Below are 22,036 nucleotides of genomic sequence, written 5' to 3' on the forward strand. Positions count from 1 at the left end.
CCATAAAGGGCACTGGTGAGATGTCATTTAAATAAAAAAAAAGTTCTGAGTTCAAAGCTGTTTATTTTAAATTTAAGCTTTTTTCCTGAAATTTTGCTCCTAATATTGAGGTGCGTGTTATACGCCGGCGCATGTTATACGCCGGCGCGTGTTATATGCCGATAAATACGGTAGTTTACTGGGAAACTTTTTTTTTTTTTATTTGCTCAGTGTTTTTCGCTAAAAATTACTAGGGGTTTAATACTACTAATGATAAAAATAACACTTTTTCAAATTGTATCAATCACATGGTAACATACTGTCTATATAATTAGTTACCTGGAAAAGACGTGTGAAAATGTCAAACTCAAACATTGAGATGTGATCATTGCATGTTAAATCCATCGTACTGCGCAGTGCAGATTCCAGAGGCCCCGCCTCTATGTTGTGCACAGGATGCAGTCCACCCCTAAACTCCTCCCACTTCACCAGACACCTGTAGAACATAAAAAAGGCATGTTGATAAGTAACGGATCAAAGTTACCTTTCATTATATTGTTGCATCACCTTTATGTGCACCTCTACTATCAAGAGCCAGTTGGTAATGGATGGACATTGTAAAGAGGGATTTAATGTTGTTTATGTGATCTCTCTTAAATTGCAACAAGGACATACAAAACCAAGCTTCTAATCAACCACTCTCAATCAGGGTTTCACGGAGGTTGCTAAGGGTTCCACCCATCTGCTTGAATAGTTAGTGCATGGAGTTAGTGGCATGCCTCCAATGGTCTTTTTGGCTGTGTGTAAGGGTAGTATTTTTCTTATTGACCACCAATGAAGGAGGCATTTCTCCATGTACATAAGGGAGTCTGTTTTTCTTTTCTGGCCATTATTACACTGCCACATGAAAAAGACTAAGCTTCTAAATCAACCATTCCCAACCAGAGGCTGCTAGGAGTTTATTGAGCTGGGGCAGATGGACCTCCCATCTGATAGTGCGTGCATAGTTCTGGGCCAACATCACTTGGCAGAGTCCGTGGTATACCTCTAATTATGTTTTTGGCTATGTATAAGGGTGGTATCTTTCTTATAGACCACCAACAGGAGACATTTCTCCATTGATGGAAAGGAGTCTGTCTGGGTTTCTTTTCTCACCATTATTATTACTTATTTTAATTTTGTGATTATTACTGATAAATATATTTTTAATTTAGGACATTTTAGTGAAAATGATTCAACATGAATGTCAAATACTCTAGGTATGCTACATTTTTTATTCCTTTTTGAGTATTAACTTAGAAATAACTTTTTAATAACATAAGTGAGCTGTATGTGTACTTTTTAGCAGTGGTTCCCCAAGACCCATGCATTATTTCAAGGGTCCTCTGAGGCAAAAAAAAAAAAAACTTTGGGAAAACCGTTTTACTAAATGGCCAAATAAGCTAAAATGGTGTTTCTTTATTTAAATCATTGGGTTGGGTGGTGGCCATCTCCTTTCTTTGGACATATCCATGACTTGCTATGCTAGACTGACATCCCAAGGGCCAATTCATTCCAAACACAATTTCTGCACTTTTATAAAAGAAATTATAATGTATTACTTTTGCCTCGTTTCCACTGAGTGGTATGGTACGGTTCGGAACAGTACACATTGCGTTTCCACTGCCAATAGTACCCTTTCATGATAGGCGTGGTGTAGCAGGAAAGCTGTGATAGACGATTCTCTGTCAACCAATCAAAGTTCTGCAGAGGGTAGCTCCACCCTGTTGGTACGGTACTAATGTGCTTGGTACCCCAACGAAAGGGTACCAAAAAGTGGTATGGTACGGTTCGGAATTAGGGTACCATTCATAATGGAAACGGCATAAATATCGTACCGCACCGAACCAAACCGTATCATAAAGCTCAGTGGAAACGAGCCATTTGTGTCCTGTTCAAGTCATTGTAATGGAAGCCTTTAAAACCACAGTGCAATGCCTCAGAACACACGGCAATGCTTGTTAACCCGATTTGCCTTAAGCATTATAGTGTGAACAACCCCTAAGAGTACAGCAAGTAATGGGCCACAGAATGTTTTGAACAACATTTTAACATAATTACCTAGTCCCAAAGGCTTGTGACCAGAAGTTGGATGCCTCCAGTTTTGTGACACGATATGTGTTCCCTTGATACCGCCCACCAGGGCACAAAGCACGAAGTTCACACAGGATGTGGCTGAAGATTAGTGAAAGCTTGGTCAGTGTTCGCCTGAAAAATTCAAATAACGTATCAGTCAATAAACAAATACAATGGTGTAGCAGCAGGGGAAAAAGTACAGTTGTAGATGTTATAGGATCTGTATCTTTTGTGCAGACTGCAGATGTTAGCTGCCAATCTGACCATTTTGGAAGATATCCCGTAACGGTAGACACTTCTACATGACAGTCAGTTTGAGAAAAGTACTGGCATTAAAACCTCTAAAAAAAAGTTGAAAATATTAGGTGTCTGCAAAACCCTTGCATTGCATATAGGTAGTTTACCAGGAAGTGATTATTTTTCTCTTTTTTTTTTTTTTTCTTATCTACAGAATAATCAGGAAGAAAGGTCAAAGTAATTTAGAAAATAAAGACTTGTATATCCTTCTAGCTGCCTTAGTGGATGAGATACAGTATGTGCTAATTTAGAACTCTTGCAGTGTGTAAAGTTTACCTGGAGAGGATTATTTCCATTTTTTTTCTCAACTACAGAATAATAAGTAGGAAAGGTTACTTTTTTGAAGATATTTACGTTTTTAGGCTGAAATAGACATTAGTTCTTGGTTCTGGTAGTTTGAGATAAATGAAAATAGTATAGTACAACAGTAAATATGAAGACAAAGCATCTCCACCCTAAACCCTAATGCTACTTTACCAAAACTCTTAACACCTAGCCTAGCCAAACCTCACAAACAAGTTTCTATCATGTATCCCTCTCCAACTCTATAAACACAACTCTAAACACTTAACTTATAATTCGTTCCTTAGGGCTGCCCTGTGACAATGGGCAAATGCAGTAGACCTCCTTCTGACCTGCATTAGACTTACACACTCAACACTACACACTTACTGTAATCTACTGTATAGTTTGCTCCCTAGGTTGATGGGAAAACACAAGCTTTCTTCTGACCTGCAGTACTTATACACACTCAACTCTACACACTTAACCTACAGTTTGTTTTGCAGGGCCTGTGTTGAAGGGCTTTGGGCTTGTGTCAATGGGCAAATGTTGTAGACCTTCTTCTGATCTGCAGTAAACCTCCTTCTGACCTGCAGTAGATCTACTCACTCATCTCTAAACACTTAGGCCTCATGCAAACTGGACGTTAAAAAAAAGCAAGTAGCATTAGCTGTAGAAAGCTATAGCTGTGGAGTGAGTTTTTTAGCCTTTTTGCATTAGCGTTTTCAGCCCGGGCTTGAAGCGTGAACAGGCCAGGATTCAGGTAAAAGCTTGGACTGCTGTAGTTGTGTACAAGCACTTATGGGTTCTTGTGCTTAATACTTGCTGCGGATTTTTTTTTACTCTTTACATTTTTTGTGTCAAACGTGGCTTTAACCCCTAACACTCTGAATTTCTAAATATAACACTAACCTAGCCATTACAGTCATCACACTAATTAACCCCTATTCTGATTCATATTCGCCTCATCTTGTGTCAGAAGTCTCAGCAGAAAGATCACATAGGTTAAGGATCTAAACCATGAAGAGTGTGATCCTAGAACCAGCATAACCTGTTTCAGCATTCTATATGTGATTTGTTTTGGGATTCTTCGCATAATTTCATTATTTTACAAACAAACATTTAATATAAGGTAATTTCATGCTTTAGCATTTAGTGCATATCTAATAAGAAAGCCAAATAAAAAAGCAGAACAAAACCTGTCAAACAAAATTTTGCCAGCAGGTAAATCTTTTTTGGTAGAATATTATTATTATTAGTTGCATTAAAGATGAAATCATACAATTGACAAAAATGACAAAAATATATAGTTAGAGATAAAAAAATATTAATGAAAACACAAGCAGTGAAAGTCTAAACAAAGGGAAAAATTGAAAGTCCAACCATGAAATATTGAATTGGATTGAAATTGTGAGCAAGTAAACTTCCACCACTAAAAATCGTGTCCGCCACCACATGAAAAACCTGCTTACCAGAGAAAGGGGACCACAAGGGTCAACAACACTGGGGAAACAGTATGCTGTGGTGTCAAACAGACCTCTCCCCTGTAATCCCCCAGATAGTAGGCGGCTTGTCAGAGGGTATTAATCTCCAAAAAATATAATGAGAGGTGCGCCATAGTGTGATAACTTATGGTGATTTATTAGGAAAGAAATATATTGCACTTACAACATGATAGTAGTAACAGGCATAAAAACAGAGCCGGCCAGCTAAACATAGCACCCGTCCTTCCGGGATCTCTCACACGCGGTGACGTCAGCTCATCACAGATGACATCATCCTGGGGTATGCCAGGACGACGTCATCTGTGATGAAACGCGTCAGACCAGTCGACTCTGTTTTTATGCCTGTTACTACTATCGCATTGCAAGGCAGACTTGCCGCCATTGAGCTCATGAAGTACATTACACATTATTATAAGTGTAAACACATCCCCACAGTAGACAATAGGTGAGTTAATCAGCATAGGTGAGTTAATCAGCACAAACAACAATGTGTGGAAGACAGGTGGTTGAGCTGATGATATTACCATGAGTCTGACTGTGCAGAGCAGTCTCCTATTGGCAATAGGCAGCTAGGCCTTTAACATGAATCCTAGGCCTAAAGTCCCAGAGTCTGTGTGTGTTTTGGGGAGATGTGGACTTGAACCCAAAGTAACATTCCTCCTAGGCCCCCCCCCCCCAGCTTACACCCCACAAAGAGCAGTGTTCCCTCACAAGCCAGGGCCTACTATATATTTAGTAGGCAAGAGGCTAGCCAGCAGTCCCCTCCAAAAGCCCCTGTCATGAGTGAGTTTGTCATAATTATTACAAGTATTTTGCAGTACTTTTACATACTGTACATTCACACCAGGCCCTGCCCTAAAGGAGTTTACAGTTTTAAGGTCCTTATGTCATAAGCTTGCATACATATACTGTACATACTAGTGCCAACTTTGAAAGGAACCTATTGACCTATCACCACAGTGTGGGAGGAAACCCTCCCAAGGGAGAATATGCAAACTCCATGCAGACAGTTGGTTTTCTTTACGAAAGGCAAATCCACTGTGCACTGCAAGGAAGTGCGGTCACTGTAGATCTGAGGGGGACATGCAAGGAAAATAAAAAACAGCATTTTTTCTTTCTCATGATTGGATGATAGAAATCAGCAGAGCTCCCCTCATTTCAGAAATTCCCCTCAGATCTACAGCGACTGCACTTCCAAGTGCACTTTAAGTGCACAGTGATTTGCCTTTAGTAAATAAACCCCACTGTCCTGAACAGGATTTAAACCTGGAACTCCAGTGAGGCAGAAGAACTAACCACTAAGCCACTATAGAAGAAAAGACGTTTTGCAAATTACTATTCACTCTGCAGTGTTATCAGCCCTTCCCAGTGATACAAGGTGAACCACAGAATACTTCCTCCCTATGTTATAGAGACGTTCAGTAATTCTAATGCACTTTCTGGGTAACACGGCTCCAACATAGATAATGAATGCTGTCATCCTAAGACAGAAAGTCTGTTGATGGCAGGATCATCAAATGAAAATTTAGGTTAAAAAAGAAAAATGAAAAAAGAAAATAAATGCAGTCACCACATCTAAGGTTGATCTGCCATAAAAGAGCTGTGAATGGAATTCAGTGAAGGGTCTGCTTGGGATGTAATGGCCACTGGAAGAGTAAAAGGCCCAGATACCATGTCCTGTGATCTTCACTGAACCCGGGGCCTGGACAGTAGGGCAAAGAGCAGAATGGTGGCTTCAGAGGAACTCCCGAGGAATATTTTCCTGGGCCTAAAAAGTTATGTCATGTCTATGGTCTGTTTAATAATCCTGTGTGCCCCTGTGTCTGTGTTTTATAAAAATAAGCCACTCTTTACCAATTTTCAGAAGGCCAATTGCGGCTCACGTTGCCCGCGGCCTCTCCTGCTTCTCCCCATCTGACTGACGCCAGCAGGGAATCCCACTGCAGACAGCTGTCAGATGGAGAGAGGAGAGAGCCGGCGGGTCACGTGAGTGATGCTCTGAAAACTGGTAAAGATCGGCTTATTTTTTTTCTTCAGGATAAAAAAAGGTAGGAATCTGCATCAAAGTTTGCTAAACTCCCTGGAATGTACATAGATCACCCAGAGGGAACTAATTACTTCTAAGAGACTGCTGCAGTCTCTTAAAGGAGAAGTACAGGCAAAGCTTGTTTGGCTGTTCTTCTCCTGTGGATCCCAGGAGTGCAGTTTGCTCTGCATTCCTGTGACCTGTTTTCAGCAGACGGCCAGCTTCTGAAGCCCACTATCAGCTGATGTCACAGAGCCGGTCTAGGCTTAGTAAAGATTGCGACCACAGGGTCGGGATCTGCCCAAATGCCGGAACCGGCACCTGGCTCAGCCTCTCAGTGAGCTACTGAGAGCCTGAGCCAGCCGCTCCCGCTTCTCCACAGCCCAGCGCTCCAATGAGTGTGGGGGGAGGGGGGTTGGCTGAGCAGAGAGCTGATGACTGACAGTCACCAGTTCTTTGCACAGGGAGCTCTGAGAACCGTGCGATCAGTGGTGTTTGATCGCTCAGTTCTCAGTCTTAGAGCCAGCAGGGGACGGATGCTGCATCCAGCTAGGTAGGTATGATTTCCAAAAAAATATAAATTCCAATACTTCTTTGTAGCACCCTCCTAGGTAGATGCTAGTGAGAGAGTATAGTTTTTGGCTCTGTCTGCCTATCAGAGGAGCAGCAGGCAAATCTATATTGCTTTCTGCTTAGCAGATCAGGATCTGTGAGAGTTCCAATATGGAGGCATATTGGACAGTGGAGGAAATCTGACCAATGGGTACACAGGCTTTGATACAGCCCCAGTGATTGGCACAGACTGATTGTCTCAGTGCATTGTGGGGTGTGATATAAAAGCCAGGAAAACATGTGCTGTGGGGCCTTTGGCTGGTGAGCAAAGTCCCGGAGGGAGGGTGGCGGGTACCTCCTCCTCTGTTGCAGTGGCACATGGTCACAGGTGGTCGGCCTGGAGACCAGGAAGAAAGAAGAAGCTGAACCCAGTGGTCCATGAGAGCTAGCTGAAGGGGTAGAGGCACAGGAGACCCTCGAAAAACAGTATCCTGAGTACAGGGGATCGTGTCTAGGGGCCTGACTTGAGGGGGGCCACCCCAGTGTAGGATAGCCAGAGGACAGGTGTCAGTAGGTGGAGTGAAAGGGGGTACTAGATCTGTATCCCAAAGATAATTCATCCTAACAAGTAATCCTAAATTCGTCTAAGTGGCAAGGTGAATCGGCAACCTGAATGCATCTTCAGACAGGAGTCCTCACCTGTTGTGAATAGTTCAAGTTGGAGTATCCCACTCTTCCCTTCTCCCATCCCTAATTTAAATAAAACCACAAAAACAACTACATCCCCTAGACTGTTCATTGACTGAGCCAGAGAGTAAAGAGTTAAATTGTGCATGCTGCAGTTGCTAACGGTAACCCAGGGGGATCCCAAGGAGTACAATCCAGCAGTCCTCAAGGGGGCAGTGCTACATCTCTTTTAAAGCTGAAGTCCAGGATCAGCAAATATTGTCTAAATACAAGAGTTATGTGTACCTTTCTTAAACTTGGTGTGCTTTGTGTATTTTCTTCCAGATCTGTGCTGTAATCCAGTGTGAGACTTTACCTCTGTTCAGGAGCTTCCTATAATAAGGAACAGTCACTGCTGCTCTCTCTCCTTGTGCAGGGTGACAGGTCTTGTCTCCACCCCCTCCTGTAGTTTTCAGCAGGCAGCCTGTAGTAGGTTGGGCCTGCTGGGTCCCTCCCACAGCTCCGCTGTCTGCACAGGCTGCAGCAAAGTGATGACATCACTGCTACTTTTTCAAAGTAATATCTGGATTTGCAAAGAAATTTGGTGTATTGATATCCTTTGAGGCTATTGAAGAGTATTTAAATGAACATGTTTGTGCCCGGAGTTCAGGTGTAAAGTCAAGGCCCAGCTATTTTGGAAATTACAGAAAAGGCACAGATTTCCTATCAATTTTTTACTGTGGACTCACGTGACCCTGCCTGTTATGATAGAAACTGATAGAAAACCTCTATAGATTGCAACAATTGCTTTCTTCAGCATAAATGAGAAGTGTCAGAAATGGTTATCACTTTCAGTATCTTGCCACGTTGACAACTTCTCCTTTCACTTTCTGACCTGCTGCAGAACTGTTACAGAACACCACGGGGGCAGAAAACGAGGTGCAATCTCCCCAGTGGAAAAGGCAGTCACAAGAATGTTATAAAAAAAAAAAAAAAAAATGATTGAAAGAAAATAATTTAACCGGTTGCCGACTGCGCACAGTATATTTACTGCGGCAGTCAGCCCCGGCCAGGCAGAGTGACGTAGGTCTACGTCGCTCGCCTGTGACCGGCTTGGGAGCCAATAGCGGGCGAGCGCCCACCCCGGCTCATTCACAGAGGAGTCCGCGCGTGTGACCGGCGGACCCGATGTCCGCCGGTCACACTACGATCGTCGGTAGAGAGGGAGAAAGGCGGGCGGCTTATGTAAACAAGCCGCCTGTCATTCTCCCCTGTGTAAAAATGGAGATCAGACGGTTCTACTATGTAGAACCGTTGATCTCTGTTTTTACAATAGTACACATGTCCCATCACAGTTAGAAACACGCCCCTAGGACACACTTAACCCCTCCCTCTCCAATACAGTTAACCCCTTCACTGCCAGTGTCATTTTTACAGTAACAGTGCAAATGTATAGCACTGATTACTGCAGTAATGTCACTGGTACCCCCAAAAGTGTCAAAAATGTCAGTCAAGGGTCCGATCTGACCGCCGCAATGTCGCAGTCCCGCAAAAAAAAAATCGCAGATTGCCGCCGTTACTCGTTAAAAAAAAAAACACCAAAAATGACAAAAATCTTTCCCTTTGTTGGAAAACGCGATAACTTTTGTGCAAACCAATCAAAATACGCTTTTTGCTATTTTTTTTACCAAACATATGTAGCAGAAAACAAATTGGCCGAAAATGTTAAAAAATTTTGATTTTTACATGTTTTTTTGGGGAATTTCATATATAAAAAAGTGAAAAATATTGTTATTTTTGCAAAATTGTCGCTCTTTTTTTGTTTATAGCGCATGATCAAAAAATCGCACAGGTGATCAAATACAACCAAAAGAAAGCTCTGTTTCTGGGAAAAAAAGGACGTGAAATTCGTTTAGGTACAGCGTCGCACGACCGCGCAATTGTCCGTTAAAGTCACGCAGTAAAAAATTGCAAAAAACCCCCTGGTCAGGGGGTAAAATCTTCCGGGGCTTAAGTGGTTAAGTTTTGATTAAAGTTGGGCTTCAAAGGTACTTTAGAGCCAAACCACAGGAGTAAAAACACATCATTTATTATAAATCTAATATGTAGTACCGATACCCCACACCCATGTCCACTGCCAAAATCTCTCCTTAACCACTTTTGCCCTGGAAAAATTTACCCCTCTGCTGACAAAGCCATTTTTTGTGATATGACACTGCCTTACTTTAACTGACAATTGTGCAGACGTGTGGCACTTTACCCAAAAAATGTATGTTCTTTTTTTTCCCACAAATAGAGCTTTCTTTTGGTAGTATTTGATCACTTCTGAGGTTTATATTTTTTGCGCTATAAACAAAGTTTTGAAAAAAAAAAAAATTGTTTTACTTTATGCTATAAAACATACCCAATAAAAAAAATGAAAAAAAAAAATCAAATTTCTTCATCAATTTAGGCCAATATGTATTCATATACGCTACATATTTTTGGTAAAATAAATCCCAATAGGTGTATATTGATTGGTTTGCGCAAAAGTTATAGCGTTTACAAACTACGGGATAGATTTATTGACTTTTTTTTGTTTTTACTAGTGGCAGCGATCAGCGATTTTTAGCAGGACTAATATTAGGGCGGACAGATCTGACACCCCGTGGCACTTTTTGGGGACCAGTGACACCAATATAGTGATCAGTGCTAAGAAAAAAAAATACACTGTTACTGTATAAATTACACTGGCAGGATAGGGGTGAACATCAGGGGGCAATCAAAGGGTTAGGCGTGCTCCTAGGGAATGTTTTCTAACTGTAGGGGGAATGCTGCGATTGGAGGAAAACAGAGATCCTTGTTTCGGCTTAGCAGAAACACCAGATCTCCATTTTCCTCCCTTACAGAATGGTGGTTTGCCTTGTTTACATAGGCAGACCACGTTCTGCCTCTCCAGAGAACGTTCGGGGGTGCCGGGGGCTGCCAGACTCGCTAACTGGCTCCCCCTGTGCCCAATCACAGCTGGAGCGGATCGGTGGCAGAGTACGCGCGCCCCAGACCTCATGCACAAAATCACGTACAGGTAAGTCATTTCGCACAGCCGGGCCGTCCTGCCGCAGTATTTATGCGGCAGGAGCTCCGGTACTGGTAATAGATTTAGCTGTTACAAAAAAATTGTATTGAACCTGCGCTTTCCCTTCTTTTGGTGGTATTTGATCACCTCTGTGTTTTTTTTTTTTTTTTTTTTGCGCAATAAACAAAAAAAAGAGCGACAATTTAAAAAAAAAATAAAAATACAAGAAAAACAATATTTCTTCATCAATTTAAACCAATATGTATGCTGCTACATGTTTTTTGTAAAAAAAAAAAACCCCAATAAGTGTAGTTGTCTACAAACTAGGGGAAAGATTTATTGAATTTTTTTTTATTTTTTTTACTAGTAATGGTGGCAATCAGTGACTTAAGCCTCGTACACACGTGCAGATTGTCGGCCGAAAAGATTCGGCTGACGACCGATCGGCCGATTTTCGGCTTGTTAGTATGATGCTTCCGACAGCCGACAGCGCACTTTCGGCCGAACACAATCTGTCGTGCAAGCATTAAAATTTTTGTATGCCGACACCAGAACGGCCGATTGTTCGCCAGTCAGTACAGAATTCGGCCGACAGACAGCAGATTTGCAAGACTGGGCATGCTCAGAAAAGAAAAAAGACAAGGAAAGTTAACCATCACACGACATCACTTCTGCAGTCGGCTGTTGTTGGCCGACAAAATTAGTGTGCATTCTTTTGCAGTTTTCAACAGACACGACAGCCCTGGACAAAAGACGGCCGATCGTTCGGCTGACGATCGGTACGTGTGAACGGGGCTTTATAGTGGGACTGCGATATTGCGGCGGACAAATTGGGCACTAATTGAAACTTTGGACACTTTTTGGGAACCATTGACATTAATACAGTGATCATTGCTAAAAAAAATATGCACTGTCACTGTACTAATGACACTGGCTGGTAAGGGGTTCAATATCAGGGGTGATCAAAGTGTTAACTGTGTGCCTAGCCAGTGCTTGTGTACTGTGTGGTAGGTGCTTTACTAGTGGAAAGCATTGATCCATATTCCTGCTTTACTGAAAGAATGGCAATCTGCCTTGTTTACATAGGCAGAGCACCGTTCTCACTCTCTGCTTAATGATCGGTGGGTGCCGGAAGACATCAAGTCCCCAGTAGCCACAGATCAGCTCCTGCTGTGCATAATCACAGCAGGTCCGGGGCGCCGGCAACACGCATGCGCGCCCCAGACCCGGAAGTGCAGGATCAGGTACTAAGTACATGATACTGTGCAGCAGAACCACTTTGCCACAGTATATGTAAGTTATATGGTCGGCAAGTGGTTAACGTAGTTGTACACCTCAGACATGAAATATGGACAAAGCATAGCCCTCTACAGTGCAGTTTCATTTCTGTCTGCTGCCTCGTTCCTCTGCTATCTACACTTTTGACAGGTTTTCCTGACACCAAGGGAAAAAAAGGTGACAGGGAGGGAGCTCCAGGACACAGCTTGTGATTGGCAGCCTTAGCTCTCTACCTGTGTGCTGTGTAAAAGTGTGTGTGCGTGTGTGTGTGTGTGGGGGGGGGGAGGGGGGGTCCCTTCCTTCCCTCCAATCGGTTCTCAGAGCTTTCCTTACTGAGCTCTGCAAGGTGTAACTTTAGGTCTCCACTTCATTTTTTTCTGACAGTTCAGACAAGCTTTATAAAATATGGACTTTGACCAGATGTAGTGAAGAGAAGACTGCAGATAAACTGGTACAGCTTATGTAGGAGGATTTGTTTCATCTCTGTCTGTGTATCACCTGAGGATAGTCACTTAATTGGGTATATGTAAGGGTTTACAATCACTTTAACTCAACCAGAAAAAAATCCTGTCACTTTTCTGCAAGAGACAGCATATTACTAGTCAATCAACCTACAGGGCACAATAGCCTCCACTGCCAAGCTTGTAGGGCCAATTTGGTGCAGAGGGTCCCAGCACAGTGTGGTACGTCTACCTGTTGTCAATGGTGGAGCAGAAAGTCATTCCCTGTGGCAGGAACATTACTTTAAAATGGCACGACACTGTACTATGGTATACTATACTATATGTACTACGTATACGTAAAGAATACAGTATCTCACAAAAGTGAGTACACCCCTCACATTTTATTATATCTTTTCATGTGACAACACTGAAGAAATGACACTTTGCTACAATGTAAAGTAGTGAGTGTACAGCTTGTATAACAGTGTAAATTTGCTGTCCCCTCAAAATAACTCAACACACAGCCATTAATGTCTAAACCACTGGCAACAAAAGTGAGTACACCCCTAAGGTAAAATGTCCAAATTGGGCCCAAAGTGTCAATATTTTCTAGCACTGCCTTAACCCTCTTGGGCATGGAGTTCACCAGAGCGTCACAGGTTGCCACTGGAGTCCTCTTCCACTCCTCCATGATGACATCACGGAGCTGGTGGATGTTAGAGACCTTGCACTCCTCCACCTTCCGTTTGAGGATGCCCCACAGATGCTCAATAGGGTTTAGGTCTGGAAACATGCTTGGCCATACAGATACCTTTACACTTAGCTTCTTTAGCAAGGCAGTGGTTGTATTGGAGGTGTGTTTGGGATCGTTATCATGTTGGAATACTGCCCTGCAGCCCAGTCTCCGAAGGAAGGGGATCATGCCCTGCTTTAGTATGTCACAGTACATGTTGGCATTTATGGTTCCCTCAATGAACTGTAGCTCCCCAGTACCGGTGGCACTCATGCATCCCCAGACAATGACACTCCCACCACCATGCTTGACTGTAGGCAAGACACGCTTGTCTTTGTACTCCTCACCTGGTTGCCGCCACACACGTTTGACACCATCTGAACCAAATAAGTTTGTCTTGGTCTCATCAGACTACAGGACATGGTTCCAGTAATCCATGTCCTTAGTCTGCTTGTCTTCAGCAAACTGTTTGCGGGCTTTCTTGTGCATCATCTTTGGAAGAGGCTTCTTTCTGGGACAACAGCCATGCAGACCAATTTAATGCAGTGTGCGTCGTCTGGTCTAAGCACTGACAGGCTGACCCCCATTCAACCTCTGCAGCAATGCTGGCAGCACTCATACATCTATTTCCCAAAGGCAACCTCTGGATATGACGCTAAGCATGTGCACTGAACTGCTTTGGTTGACCATGGCGAAGCCTGTTCTGAGTGGAACCTGTCCTGTTAAACCGCTGTATGGTCTTGGCCACCGTGCTGCAGCTCAGTTTCAGAGTCTTGGCAATCTTCTTATAGCCTAGGCCAGGGATCCTCAAACTGCGGCCCTCCAGCTGTTGCGGAACTACACATCCCATGAGGCATTGTAAAACTCTGACATGCCCAGACATGACTAGGCATGATGGGAATTGTAGTTCCTGAACACCTGGAGAGCCATAGTTTGAAGACCCCTGGTCTAGGCCATCTTTATGTAGAGCAACAATTCTTTTTTTCAGATCCTCAGAGAGTTCTTTGCTATAAGGTGCCATGTTAAACTTCCAGTGACCAGTATGAGAGAGTGAGAGCGATAACACCAAATTTATCACACCTGCTTCCCATTCACACCTGAGACCTTGTAACACTAACAAGTCACATGACACCGGGGAGGGAAAATGGCTAATTGGGCCCAATTTGGACACTTTCACCTAGGGGTGTACTCACTTTTGTTGCCAGCGTATTAGACATTAATGGCTGTGTGTTGAGTTATTTTGAGGGGACAGCAAATTTACACTGTTATACAAGCTGTACACTCACTACTTTACATTGTAGCAAAGTGTCATTTCCTCAGTGTTGTCACATGAAAAGATACAATAAAATATTTACAAAAATGTGAGGGGTGGGGTGTACTCACTTTTGGGAGATACTATATATAAACCCTAACAATTAACTTTTTGTGCTCTTTTTAGTCAGTTAAAGCGGAGTTCCAGCCATTCACTCACCTGTCCAACGATCCAGCGATGCGGCCGCCCGAAGCCTCGATCCTCTCCCTCGGCGCCGGCATCACTGCTGTGGGCACCCGGCTGTGATAGTTTGCGGCTTCACAGTCGGGTACCCACTGCGCATGCGCGAGTTGCGCTGCGCGCCGTGATTGGCCGGCAATCTTCTGGGACCTTTGACATGTCCCAGAAGATTGCAGGGAGGGAGGGGGAGAGGAGAACTTCCGCTCAGGGCGCCGCGGCGCTCCGAGCGGAAGTGGGAGCGGGTACCTGTAAAAACTAGGTACCCGTTCCCCCCCAAAAAAAATGACATGCCAAATGTGGCATGTCAGGGGGTCAGGACTCCCTAAAGCGGAAGTTCCACTTTTGGGTGGAACTCCGCTTTAAATATACTACGGAAAACATTTTGTTACATCTGTTATATCAATAAGTGCAACCCCCCCCCCCCAAAAAAAAAAAAAACTGTTGATCCTGCCTGATATCTTGGGACTTGTTAAAGAGGTTGTAAACTCTTTCTTTAATAAGGCTTACCTATAGGTTCTATAAATATCTCCTAAACTTGCACCGTTTAGGAGATATTTACTTTCAATGCAGCCGATGACGTCATAAGCGCATGTGCTCTGAATGAACGGCCACCTTCAGAACCCTGTACCGTGAACGGCGGCTCCCGTGCTGATGTGCGGGATTGATCCAATCGCGCCTCCGGCCAATCAGATGGCCGGAGGACGCGAACCAGGAAGCAGGACAAACGAACATGTCGGCCATGTCACCACTGAGCGGGCGGCACTGCGAGAGCTTCGTTCTAAGGTAAGTATTTCATAATAAGCTAGTATGCGATGCATACTAGCTCATTATGCCTTTGTCCTACATGGTTTTTTTTTTCCTTTTTTTGGGGGGGGGGGGTTTACAACCTCTTTAACTACTTGTACTGCACTGTTATCAGTTAGCATTGTTTCAAGCATTTTCTGTAGTCTACAAATCACTTCCCTCTATTTTATGAAGAAGGGGAGGTGTTCAATAGTCTTGTCCAAAGATAAAAATGCCGATCCACTATAATTAAAGTACAATTAGCGAGTCTGATCACCTTAGGAAGGACAGGAGGTGTGTTACTGGCAGGATCACCAAGAAAAAACTGATAAAACTAATGCTGACACCATATTTAAAGGGGACTATTACCCCATTTTAAAAATTTAAATCAGCAGGCACAGCTGAATGCTGGTGTGAATTTATTTAGAATGGGGTAAAAGTCCACTTTAAATGTGGTGTCAGCATTCGTTTTTGTCCTATTTTCTATTACTTACCTTTACTGTATTCCTACTTCCTGAATTCTCTAAGGCACTGGGATGAAAGGACTATGTCACCAGTGCCCTCCAGTCCTAACTATGAGATCTTGTGAGATCTGGGGAACAAAAAAAATAAGGGCTTTCGAGATCTCAGGTGAACTTTTCTCTTTATCCACCACCAGCAAGTTGATGTGGTACGACGATAAATGCGCAAGATGAGGTACATTACATCACCAGCAGCCAGCTTCTTCCTGCTATGTCTACTTACCGATAAACTCATGTGCCTCATCTCCAACATGTGCCCCATAACATTACAATCCCCTGTTTTTTTTTTAAAAAAAGGCAATCACCTGAGATCTCATGAGATTTCTGGTAAAGGTTTTTTTTTCACCCAAGCAGTGTTATGTTGTATGGCGCATTCGCAAGATGAAGTGCATGATGTCGTTGATGGTTGGTTTCTTCCTTCTCTGCTAGGCTACCACTGACATCATGTGCCTCATTTTGCCCATGCCTTGTAAGGGGGCTTCTGGTTTGAGTTTTTGCCCAACAGGAGACACAGAGCACTGAGACTACTATTAAGCCCGTACACACGCACAGACTGTTGGCCAACCGATCGGCCGTCTTTTGTCCAGTGTTGTTTGTTGGTTGAAATGTGCTCTAGACTTGCACTGGACTTTTGGTGGCCAACAAAAACCAACTTCAGAAGTGATGTCATGTGATGGTTGACTTTCCCTTTGTTTTTTCTTCTCTGAGCATGCCCAGTCTTGCTCATCTGATTTTTGTCTGCCGAAATCTGTACTGACTGACGAACAATCGTCCGTTCTTTGTTGGCCAACAAAAATTTTATAGCATGCACACCAGATTTTTTTCGGCCGAAAAGTCGCAGTTGGTTGTCGGAAGCATCATACTAACAAGCCTACAATCGGCAGATCGGACGTTGGCCGACAATTTTACGGCCAACAATCTGTGCGTGTGTACGGGGCTTCACTCTTTATTTAGTCTAAGGCAGGGGTGTCCAAACTTTTTTCAAAGAGGGCCAGATTTGATGAAGTGAACATGCTTGAGGGCCGATCATTTTGCCTGACATTCTGTGAACCATTAAAACTAAATGCAAATTATCTATTTTATTCAAAGTTTATTGCAAATGGCATACTTTTCATTTCGTTACATGGATGACAAATCTAAACAGGTGGTAAATCATTCTGCCTTTCATATCTGAAGGCCAGATCAATCAGAAGGATCAGATCAAAAAATTCAGAAAGCTGAAATATATGTCAGGAACATTGTAAAGTACATTACATATTATTGGTAATAAAGGTTGTCTGACAACTTTTAAGTTTAAAAAATATGAACAGGAACATAACACCAAGTATGCATGTTGTGTCCAAATAAACTATAACTGATTTAGACCAACTGACATTTACTGAAATTTTACAATGTATTCATCTCAATTCGGAGCATGCGTGCTCCCTAATCAGTCACACAACGGTTAACCACATATAAGCGCTATATGAACCCACTGATGATTACTGATGGCAGCAATAATAGTCATCAATGATGCCAATGTAGTAAATAGAACATTGAAAAGTTGTCAGGACAACCATACGAGAAGCAGGCACTCCTCACGCTCCCTTGCACTGGGTCACCGCACATTCCGCTCACCACCAGCGGCTTTATAGCGGTACAAGCTTCGTTTTGGATTCTCCTTTGCCCAGATTCTGACGTCACGTCCGGATCCCCTTACCGGTTGGCACTCATCGTGGGTGATCGGAACGGCCACAGACGAGTAGAAGTCACTCAAAGCAGAAGCGCTTGGGGATTCACAGGGGCCACAACAATAGATTTTTTCAAATTACCTGTGGGGCCATATTAAAGCGGCCCACAGGCGGCAATTGGCCTGTGGGCTGGACTTTGGACATGAATCGTCATAGGTATTTAGGTAGTTAGGTTTATCGGGTTTGGGGGAAGGGGGGGGTCTGCTTTATGGATTGAAGGCTGCAATATATTATATTTTTGCTCTTGGGTTTGAATACTCTTTAATGTATCATCACATATACCCCCTGGAGCCCTGACAGAGATACTAGGGCAATGTTATATGACTTGCCCACTTCAGCAGTGGATCCCAGCCTTAGGTACCAAACAACAGGTTGCAGTAGATCAGGGGTCTCCAAACTTTCTAAGCATAGGGTTAATTTCATGTTCTTCAAACTGGGAGTAAACAATGCCCTACCTTTGGTATTAGGGGGAGGAATAGTACCCCATTTTAGGTATTAGGGGGAGGAATATTGCCCCATTGTTGGTGTCAGTGGGATGAATAGTGCCTCATCATTGGTGTAAGTGGGAGGAATAGTGCCACATTGTTGGTGTCAGTGGGAGTAAAAAATGCCCCACCTTTGATATTAGGGGGAGTAATAGTGCCCCATCATTGGTGTCAGTGGAAGGAATAGTGCCCCATCATTAGTGTCAGTGGGGGGAATAGTGCCCCATCTTTGGTGTCAGTAGAAAGAACAGTGTCCCATTATTATTGGTGTCAGTGGGAGGAACAGTGCCCCATCATTGGTGTCAGTAGAAAGAACAGTGTCCCATTATTATTGGTGTCAGTGGGAGGAATAGTGCCCCATCTTTGGTGTCAGTAGAAAGAACAGTGTCCCATTATTATTGGTGTCAGTGGGAGGAACAGTGCCCCATCATTGGTGTCAGTGGGAGGAACAGTGCCACATTGTTGGTGTTCGTGGGAGTAAACAATGCCCTATCTTTGGCATTAGGGGAAGGAATAATGCCTCATCTTTGGTGTCAGTGGGAGGAATAGTGCCTTATTGTGGTGTAAGTGGGAGGAATAGTGCCCCATCACTGGTGCCAGTGAGAGTAGTATTGCCCCAACAATGGTGTCAGTGGGAGGTATAGAGCCCCAATGTTGGTGTCAGTGTGAGAAATAGTGCCCCTTTGTTGGTGTCAGTGGGAAGAATAGTGCCCCATTGTTGGTATCAGTGGGAGGAATAGTGCCCTATTGTTAGTGTCAGTGGGAAGAATAGTGCCTCATCAATGGTGTCAGTGGGAAGACAGTCCCCCATCATTGGTGTCAGTGGGAGGAATAGTGTCACATCATTTGTGTTAGTATGTGGTCAGTGGCAGGACTAGTGCACCATTGTCATTATCAATGGCAGAAACTATTCCCCATTGCTGTTGACAGTGGGGGAATAATGTCCCAAGGGCCCAATAAAAGCAAACCAAGGGCCGTAGTTTGGAGTGAAGTGTACATAATACAGTTATGGTGCACCTACCTGCCAACAGCATCCCATCTATTCAGCACTTGTATGCACTGGTCGGTCTTGGTGAGAAGGCTGTGAACTGTAACCTGCAGGTACTGGTTATGTCCCAGGTCCGAGCTCTTGTCTAAGATCTGACGCAGGTGCTCCTTGGTGTCCCGAGCGATGTCCGGAAGGTAAGGGTGACCCCTCTGGAAATAAGATGATCCGCTATAACCTGACAAAACCTCCAACTTCTGTAGGACCTTCTCCACCGTCTTCTTGTCCAGGTGGACACTGCGTCCTCCATGCATCCCGTGCATGGGGACGAAATCAACAGCCAACGAGTAGAAAAGTTTGATCAACAGCAGAGAATTTAGTGTGTAAAGGTCGGTGGATCTGATCTACACACTGAAAGCAAACAAGGAAATAGGATTGAATATAAGGAAACTAAAGTCAGAAAATAAACTGTGGTTAGAGAAGAGTCGGAGGCAGCTGCAGAGATTGTAAGCAGTGAATAAACAGAAAGGGGTTAGTAAATAGCCTGAAAATAGAATGAAGAGTCTAGTATAGGACAGAATGAGTCCTCTGTGAGCTGATACCAGAGAAAGTACAGACCAGCCGTGTTATCTCTTCCTGTTTGAGATGACACACCCACTGCACGTGAGCTACACCTGAAATACAGGTACTCGAATGCTTGAAAGAGTTTCATAAGTACTTCGACACTGTGTCAGATGTGATCAATGCAGGAAGAATCTGACCGCAGAGCTGGTATCACATTGGTATCACACTGACCAGAGGGAGGGCATTTTAACCTTAAGGCTCCTTTCTCATGGGGCAGACTCCGCTCGCTCAGCGGGGATCGCTCCTTTGATCCCCACTGAGCAGGCGGATGACAGGTCTGTCTCTGCTCACTGTGCAGAGACGGACCTGTCAGAGTCCTGTTCTCCTCTATGCGGAGATAGGATGAAAACAGACAGCCTGTCCGTTTTCATCTGATCCTATTCGATCCGACCCGCTGGACGAATGGCAAACGTATCGCCATGCGTCTGTTTTCAGCGGATCTTGTCAGATCGGATTCCAGGCGGGTGTCAGGCATGTACACTGACATCTGCCTCCTCATCGAGGCGATTAGGTGGCCCGAAGCCTGCCCTTTAGGGCTCTTTCACACGATCAAGCTGATCAGGTCTACCTGTCCGTTTTTCTGGCAGACCTGATCAATCTGACTGTGTGAAAGGGGCATAAAGGGCAGGCATCCCTAGGAAACAAATAACAGAGCAACCTGCATTTGGGTGTCATTAAAGCAGTATTAAACCAAAAACCAAAAATGTAATATTTTGCATCTTGCCAATCATTAGATGTAGCGGCTGCATTAGCTTTCTTTTTTAGGCTTTTTCCATCTGTTTTCACCTGGTGATCAGGCCAGTAACACATCTCCTGCTGGATGAAGCAGAACATGGGGTACCTTTGGACAGCACCATTGCCAGTCTTGGGGGAAGGGAGTGGTAGACATACTAGCAGAATTAGATACACTAACAAATTGAAGCTTAACTCCAGCTCACACTGCAGTTACAGCAATAGTTTTTTTTCTGTTTCGGGATAAAGGTTTTACACTAATAAATAACAGCTGATCATTGCAAGCACCCCTGTCAGTAGTAAATGGTTTGTCTCAATACTCTAAACTGGTACATTTGTTTTTTGAAAAACAACAGACTCGGTGTCCATTCACACTAGTCTGACTTGTCAGGCGACTTGGTCAGCCTGACAAGTCATGCACTGTCGCGGTCCATTGACTGCTACAGGAGCCGTTCTAATAGGAGCGACACAAGTCGCTCCGACTTAGAAAAAGGGTCCTGTACTACTTCGGGCGACCTGGAGCAACTTGCATAGACATTCATTTTATGAAGTCCGTGCAAGTCGCGTCGAAGTCGTGCTGCACGCGACTTCACAGGTCGCCTGTAAGTCGGAGCGACGTAGTGTGAACCGAGCCTTACTGGTTCGGATCACCAGATGAAAAAAAAAAGACAGAAAGCCTAGGGCCGGCCATACGTGGATGGAATTTAGAAAGAATGTTCTTTCGAAAACCATATTCGAATTTTGCACTGTTAGTGGGGACACAACAACGGGCGATTTTCATGCGGCCAATGAATTTGAGTGATAGAGCATGTTGGAAATTTTTTGAAAGACAAACGATATTCTAATTAATGATGGGAGAATCGTGTGAGAAATGTAATTGAAAAAGAAATGTGCATGAATGCAAGAAAAGAAAATTCACTGAAAGAAAAGAAAATTCACTGAAAGAAAAGAAAATTCACGAAAAGAAAAGAAAATTCGCAATCATGACATTTTTTTTCTGTAGCAACATGAGGTGAAATTGAAGGCTTGGTTGATCGAATTTCAGGATTAACGGTGGCACTATCAGATCGCAAAATGCACGAAAAACCTGATTTTCAAAAAAAATTTCTTCAGAATTTGACCCATGTATGGCCTGCATAAGACAGGCCACACATGGTGCAACATTAGACCCTACCTCATTAGTATCTCACAAAAGTGAGTACACCCCTCACATTTTTGTAAATATTTTATTATGGCTGTGTGTTACGATATTTTAAGGGGACAGAAAATTTACACTGTTATACAAGCTGTACACTCACTACTTTACATTGTAGGAAAGTGTCATTTCTTCAGTGTTGTCACATGAAAAGATTTTGTGAGATAATATACAGGCATACGCCACTTTTAAGTACGCAATGGGACCGGAGCATGTATGTAAAATGAAAATGTACTTAAAGTGAAGCAATACCTTTTTTCACTTCTCAATGCATGTAATACATTTCAATAGTCATTTAGAGGCATAACTGATATAAATAATGCATTGATAACTAAAATAAACCTAATACAGTACAGTATTAAAAAAAAAAATTGTAAGCTTGCCTTGCCCTTGCTTGTGACAGGGACCCACAGTGCACACCTTGGCCTGCACTCCCATCCCAGAGCAAAGTAGGCTTAGGTGTTATCAAACTATAACTATTTAAGCCCCTTCCAGTTTGGCCACACCCAACTGTTGGCGTGGTGCACTTCACATGCTGCCATTATAGAAGCCCCTCTG

The 22,036-nt window shown here is 43.5% G+C and overlaps 1 protein-coding gene across 1 annotated transcript in view; it reads right to left on the bottom strand.

Moving 5' to 3' along the window:
- Nucleotides 1-19,553, bottom strand: part of CBLC (Cbl proto-oncogene C) — a 56,526-nt gene extending 36,973 nt beyond the window's left edge. Inside the window, exons 1-3 of the mRNA XM_082274602.1 lie at nucleotides 18,964-19,553; nucleotides 2,080-2,226; nucleotides 319-475 (exon numbers count right to left, since the gene is read on the bottom strand). Of these exons, the coding sequence (XP_082130728.1) occupies nucleotides 319-475; nucleotides 2,080-2,226; nucleotides 18,964-19,250 (591 nt within the window). The 5' untranslated portion in view covers nucleotides 19,251-19,553. The remainder of the gene's footprint in view (nucleotides 1-318; nucleotides 476-2,079; nucleotides 2,227-18,963) is intronic.
- Nucleotides 19,554-22,036: the final 2,483 nt, after the last annotated feature.

This window comes from Pelophylax lessonae (assembly GCF_965119305.1).
Source record: "Pelophylax lessonae genome assembly, chromosome: 12".
NCBI lineage: Eukaryota > Metazoa > Chordata > Amphibia > Anura > Ranidae > Pelophylax > Pelophylax lessonae.